Here is a 6,464-nt window from a genome sequence, read left to right as displayed (position 1 = left end):
GGCGGCTTCGCTTGGCCTGCCCTCGCCCTGACCTCCTTGGGCAGAATCCGGCCTCCCCCGGCCCCCCGCGTGATTTGAAAACAGAATCGCTCCCACGAGGGCCCCGCAGGAGACCCCAGGGCAGAAAACGCGCTTCCCAGCGGACAAGGACGGGGGGTCCCACCGCTGCGGCTCTCGCTTTCACCGGCGCTGCCGGGGCAGGGAGGACGGGGAGGCAGGCTGGACGAGAAGCGACCCCCCCGCCCCCCCCGTGCCCCGGGAGGAGCAGAGCACCGGGCGCCGCGGCGCTGCTTATTTTCCCGAGGAGCGGAGCCGGCGATGAACCCGAGAGGAGCCGGCGGATCCCGGCCTGGACTGCGGGGGGGGGGCCCGGCGGAGCCGCCCGCCCCGGCCGCTCCCTCCCGGGGAGGGCACCCAGCCCCGCAGCACCGGCCGAGGGAGGGGGGACAGGACAGGACCCCGTGGACCCCCCCCCCCGGCCCGGCGCAGCCCCGCGCTCCCGCCCGCCGCCGCGCACAGCGCCTGCGTGACGTCACAGCGCGCCCCCGGGCCGCACAGCCACGCTGTGACGTCACAGAGTACTACCTCCCCACCCCGCCGCGGGGGCTCGCGGAGAGGAGCACGGCAAATCGGAGCGACACCAAAGCGACACCCCCCGCACTCCAAAACGGCCCCGCCGGCTCTTGGCAGCGTCCCTGGGAGTCGCGGGGAGTCAAGACAGTTCGGCCCCGTCCTGCACCAGAACCCAAGAGCCATGTCACGGGACACAGACACGCAGGGACGCGCACGCGGATCTCCGAACGTAATCGGCAACTTTCTCACCGGGGGCACAATTCTGTGTGATCAAATCCGGTCCTTGTCATCGCCTCCATTAGGAAAGGAAGGGGGAAAGGAAAGAAAAAAAAAAAAAAAAAAAAAAAAAAAGAGGAGGCTGCCTCGGGAGGCTTCCAAGGCGAGGAGAGACAGCGGCTGCTTTGCGCGGGGCGAAGGAAGCGGGGGCAGCCTCACCGGCCCTCTCCCCTGGTCAACAGACTGACGTGGTTACAAACCATAGCAAACATTTTATTTACAGGAGATATATATATATATTTATATATTTTGTCAGTGCAGTATTTCTTGGCCGGATTATTCGAAGCAACACGTTGCAACCAATGAGGACGTTGGCAAAATACTTCACATTGTAAATTGTTCGGGGTGGGGGGGGGCGGGATGAGAGGGATTTCGGAGCACGTTCTCAGAGTCTCGCGCTCGGGTTTTCCTGGAGAGGACAAGGGGCGGGAGACGGAGAATAAAATAAAAATTTTTTGGGAAAAAAAAAAAAAAAAAAAGAAGAAAAAATAGAGAAATCCCGCTCTCCTGCGAGCAGCGTGGAGGAGAGGCGGCCGCCTCACGCACAGCCGTCCTGGGGCCGGGGCTCCCCGCTCCGGCCGCCTCCCCGGCCCCTCGCCCTGGGCAAGGCCGGGCGCTGGCCGCGGGCGGGAGGGGGCCGGTGCCGGGCCGGCCTCGCCGCGCTCCCGGGGCGGAGGAAGGGAGATAAATTAGCGCGCTGGTCCCGGGCGCGGGTGCCGCGGGGCCGCCCCGTCTATAGGCCGCTCCGCGGCTCGGGGCTGGCGGCGGCGGCTGCGGCGGCGGGGGCCGGCGGGGAGGGGAGGCCGGTGCTGCCAGAGGACTTGCCGATCCCGGCGGCGGCGGGCAGGCTCCGCTCGGCGCCCTCAGTCCGTTCCGTGTCGCTGGGGGCCATGTCGAGGGAGTCGGCGTCGCTGCTGTCGCTGTCGCCCTCGGAGCGGCTGGGGCTGCGCTCGGGCTCGGCGGCGGCGGCGGGGGGTGGGACGGCGCGCTGGGCCGCCGGCTCCGGCTCGGGCTCCGGCGGCGGCTCCTTGTCCTTCTGGGCCTGCGCCTCCTTGGAGTGCCGCCACTTCATCCGCCGGTTCTGGAACCACACCTTCACCTGCGGCCGCGCCGCCCTCAGACGGGCGGCACGGCCCCCACCGCGCCCCGCGCACCGCACCGCGCCCCGCACCGCGCCCCGCACCGCCCGGCCCCCGCGCTTCCATCGGCGACGGGCAGCAAGGGGAGAAAAGAAGGCGCCGTCCTCATCTCCCTCTGCCCCCACCGGTACGCGACCAAGGTGCTTTTAGCTTTTTTCTCCTTCTAGTTCGCGTGTTTAAATACCAAACGGCCCCCCGCCCCGTGTTTTGTGTTTGTTTGTTGGGGTTTTTTTTATCTCTCCTTCTACTTCTTCTTCCAGGAAACCAAATCTTGCTCAAGAAACCACAGCGTTATACAATTCTGTGCGCTGCGGGCCCTCAATAGTGGAATCATTACAGAGTGGCGTTTAATGATTCCGTTTGAAGAAGAGTTTTCACTTCCCCAGAACTAAGGATTTCACAACGCAGGGAGAGATTTAGAAAAAAAAAAAAAAAAAAAAAAAAGAAGAAAAAAAAGGGGACATTAAAAATAGTGTGTTCTCTTCTACTTCCTTTGACCTAAACTGCCTCCTACAGCGAGTTGCGCTTCAATAAAGCGCACACTGCTGAGCTGCCCCGGCCCCGCTCGTCTCCGCGCTCGGCCAAAACAAAGGGCGAAAGCTCCGCGCCGGGCCGCCGAACGCCGCGGAACCTGCGCGCAGGAGATGCTCGGGGCGAGGTCCCGCTCCTCTGCCAGCCCCGCCAAAGATTAAGGAAGGGAAAACGCTTTGCAAACGCTCCCCCCGTCCCCCGGTATCCCTCTAAAGTGGAAGTAGCATTTGAAATAAACCCGAAGCCGTTCTTACTTGAGCATCTGTCAGCCCCAGCATCGCCGCCAGTTGCTTTCTGTCCGGTTTGGTGACATATTTCTGGATTTCGAACCGTTTTTCTAAACCTTTCCTCTGCAGGTTGGAAAAAACAGCCCTGGACCAGGAGCGTTTCCTCTTGTACGTCTGGGGCAGCGTGTCCTTGGTTAAAACTGCGTACGGACCTGGGGAGGGGGGGTGGGGAGAAAAGCGGGGGGAGAGAGAGGGAGACGGCGTTATTACTATCGATGCCTGAAAGGGAGCCCTAAATCGATCAAAATAACAGCCGGCCTGCGGGAGGGATGGGCGAGGGGGGGGGCAGGCCCGGGCCAGCGCGGCCCTGCCCGCGTGTGCTTCCTCGGGCAAGGATGGAGCTCTCTGGGACCCCAATTTCTTCCTCTCCCCCCTCCCCGCCCCTTCTCTCTCGGCCCAGGTATTATTTTTGTGCTAGATGGGATGGTCAGGCCCCAGCCGGCTCTTCCTCCCCCCGCCACGCAGCCCGGCTTTCGCCCAAAAGCTGAGCCTCGCTCGCAAACGTACGCCCCGGCCTTTCAAAAGGGAGGCTCCGGGAGCAGAGCGCCTGGGCCGGGGGGGGCTGCTCCGGGCCGGGGGGCCCTGCGCCCCGGGAGGGTCGACGAGGGACGAGATGTACCTGGAAAAGTGTCTTGAAACTGGTGCTGAACTGAGCTCCTTGGGTTTGTGTTTAAGGGACCCAGAATAGCAGAGGCCTCGTTAATGGGGTCTAGAGACGCGAAGAACTGGCCGGCGGAAGGCTGCAAGTTGGGGAGATGAACCCCAGTTTGGCGGCTGGTAGTTAATAAGGAGGTCAGATCTGTGAGCACAGAACAAGGAGAGCTCTGTTATACCGCGGTCGGAACCGACAGCCCGGCACGCCGCGGGCGGAGGGGGTCCCCGGCCGGGGAGCTGGGGCGGGGGGACGGGACGGGACACCGAGCAGCCACCTCCTGGCCCCGGGGGCTCTCCCGGGAGCGGCGGCCGTGCCCCGGCAGTCAGGCATCCTCCGGTGTATTTACTGCCTTGGTGGGGGATGTTTACGCGCCGCGAGGGGGAACGGCTTGCAGCGAAAGCCTTTCAAACGGGCTGCGCCCTCTGAGGCGAAACTCCCCGGCCCGCCCTGGGAAGCGGGGGACGCTTCGGGCCCTATTTTTACGCTATCGCTATTTCTCCCGGCGGCGCAAATCCTGCGCCGGGGGCCGCAACCGTGCGCGGGGCCGGAGAAGGGGCGGGGAGGGGGGGGGGGGGCTATTTTAGTGAGCGCTATTGGAAACTCGGATTTGCCACGCTTTTTTTTTTTTTTTTTAATAACCTTTTTCTCGGCTAGATCGGAAAGTTTTCAAATCGCGGGTACATTCGCTAAAAATCGTAATAACAGATTAAACAAAAGAGCCCCGAGAGCGCTAGCGTGGAAAGCGGGCAAGCCAATTTCTCTACCTCTCAGCGTGTTGCCTTCCTTGACTTTGGGGTCAAACTCCGCCGACAAAATGCGGTCGATGCCGAATTTCAGGTCCTTGCTGGCGGGCGCCGGCGCCGAGCCGTGCGTGTGGCCGCCCGGCAGCCGGGCGGGGGCCGGGGCGCCCCCGCCGCCCCCCGCCGCCGCCGCTGCCGCCGCCGCCGCCGCCGCGGGGGAGCGGTGCTGCGGGGGGCGGTGGTGGTGGTGGGAGTGGTAGGCGGCGGAGAGCGGCGAGAGGCGCGGCGGGAAGGCGGCGGCGGGGGCGTCGGGGGCCACGACGGGCGTGGGCCGGAGCGGCGAGGCGGCGGCGGCGTGGAAGGGACCGCCGCCGTGGTGGACGGCTCCCAGAGCCGGCGGCATCCCGGTGCCGGGACCTCCGGGCAGGGTGTCGGCTGGTCCTCCCGCCGCCTCGCCGCCGGCGTGGAGGATGTCGGCGATGCAGAAGGAGGGTTTCTTCGCCGCCGCGGCGTCCAGAGGGAAGCAGCCGCCGGCTGCCGGCCCCGATGCCGAGCAATAGGCCGCTGACCACAGGCTGAAGTTGGAGGCGTAGAAAGGAGCCAGCCCGGCCGTGTACATCCTGGCCCGCGGAGGGGACGCGCCTCTCCGCCGCTCAGCTCCCGGGGACGCGCCGCGGAGCTGCCCGCTGCCCCGGGCGCATGGGGAAGGGATGGCGGCGGCGAGAGGCGGCTGGCGGAACGCTTGCCGGAGGGGCAAAGAGGGGGGGGGAAAACCAACCACCAGGGGAAGAAAAAAAAAAATGTAAAAAAAAAAAAAATTCAAAAAAAGAAAATGGAAAAAGTCCCCAAAACCCACGGCGAGACGGAGAGAGCGAGCGGGCGAGGAGCGGAGCGGCGCAAACAAAACAAACCCCAAACCAAACCCCCTTTCCTCGCACTGGGGGAGAAAAAAAAAAAAATACATCCACCCCTCCCCAAAACTTTCTCTGGCAGCGACACTCCCGGCTTCGGAGCAGCCCTCGCTCCCTCCCCGCGCCCAATCCGCGATCCGCGGGGCCGGGCAGCACCGCCCGCCGACACGCCCACGGCAGGGCCGGGTCGCGGGTGCGGGCCACCGCGCCGCCAGCGCGCAGTTGCGCGCTGGCGGCGCGGTGGCCCGCACCCGCGACCCGGCCCTGCCCGGTTTGCCCCGCACGGTACCCAACCCACCCACCCCCACCTCCTTAAATTCCACCCTCGACTTTGAAACACCACCACCACCCCCCCCCACAAAAAAAAAAAAAAAAAGCGCGCAAGGGCTCTGCGCTTGCCGCCGCGATTTCCAAACGTTTGAAAGAAACGCGCAGGAAAATTCTTCGCCATCGGGGGCAGGTCCGTCCTTTTGGAAATGATTCCCGAGGAAATGTGTTTCCTTCCCGGGTAAACGAGCCTGGGGTAGTCTGGAAGAAAAGAAGTCTGTGCAACTTTATCTCGACGCAGCATAGGTGTCGATGAGAGCTCCGAGCTTTTCTGGGCCCAGGACACGTTGGATCCTGCATTAGCAGCGACTAATTAATGAATCGTCTTTTGGCCACCATGTAATTTTATAGATTTTTACCGTGGTCTCCAGCCCAGTGGCTGCGTCTTCTTCCATACCAATGTCACCTTAAAAACTAGTTTGTAATTTTGCAAACCTTTGACAACAGAATTGCCCCCATTTTTTTAAGAATACGGTCATAAGCTACATTCACTGCAATAATTTAGGGACAGATTGATCAAAGCGTCATTTACGCTTCTTTCCTCCCCTCTAACATCCACATTTGTCCCGACCTGACTCTGAATAAAACCCTTTCTTTAATTTTAGTTTCACGTAAACCACTCGCTGACGTTTTGAGCAGGCTCCCGGGTCGGACGATTGCAGGTTTGCTTTGATTTTGTTTCCAAAAAAATTTTTTTTTTCTTTTTTTCCAAATAGCTTCCCAAATTCTGAAGGTTTTCGGGGAACCGCCAGCAAGGCAAATTATTTTGCTTTCGCCAGGTATGAAGACATAGCTTCTGTGTGAATATTGAAACCACCTGCGAGCGAGCGTGAGCCCGCTCCTCGGCCGCAGCCCGCGCCCCGGGAAAGGTGAGGCTGGTTCCCCAGGAAAAGCCCCACGGCGCTTTGCTGCGCGTTGGGTTTTATTAACGAGACGAAACCGAAAAATAAAGACGGGACGGCTTGCCAAGATGTGTCCGAAACCCGAGGGCGGCCAAAGAAAGGGTTGATGAGGTTTGAACTTTT

General features: G+C 62.2%; 1 protein-coding gene across 1 annotated transcript; it reads right to left on the bottom strand.

Annotated features, from left to right (window-relative positions):
• Nucleotides 1-862: 862 nt before the first annotated feature.
• HLX (H2.0 like homeobox) lies at nt 863-5,316 on the bottom strand. The gene is made up of 4 exons (XM_074864857.1): nt 4,226-5,316; nt 3,426-3,605; nt 2,774-2,958; nt 863-1,948 (listed from the first exon to the last, which is right to left on the bottom strand). The coding sequence occupies exons 1-4, from the start codon at nt 5,163-5,165 to the stop codon at nt 1,583-1,585; spliced, it is 1,671 nt and encodes a 556-aa protein (XP_074720958.1). The 5' UTR covers nt 5,166-5,316; the 3' UTR covers nt 863-1,582.
• Between the last annotated feature and the right edge of the window lie 1,148 nt (nt 5,317-6,464).

Source organism: Strix uralensis, chromosome 3 (genome assembly GCF_047716275.1).
Source record: "Strix uralensis isolate ZFMK-TIS-50842 chromosome 3, bStrUra1, whole genome shotgun sequence".
Lineage (NCBI taxonomy): Eukaryota > Metazoa > Chordata > Aves > Strigiformes > Strigidae > Strix > Strix uralensis.
This window is presented reverse-complemented; position numbering and strand designations above follow the sequence as displayed.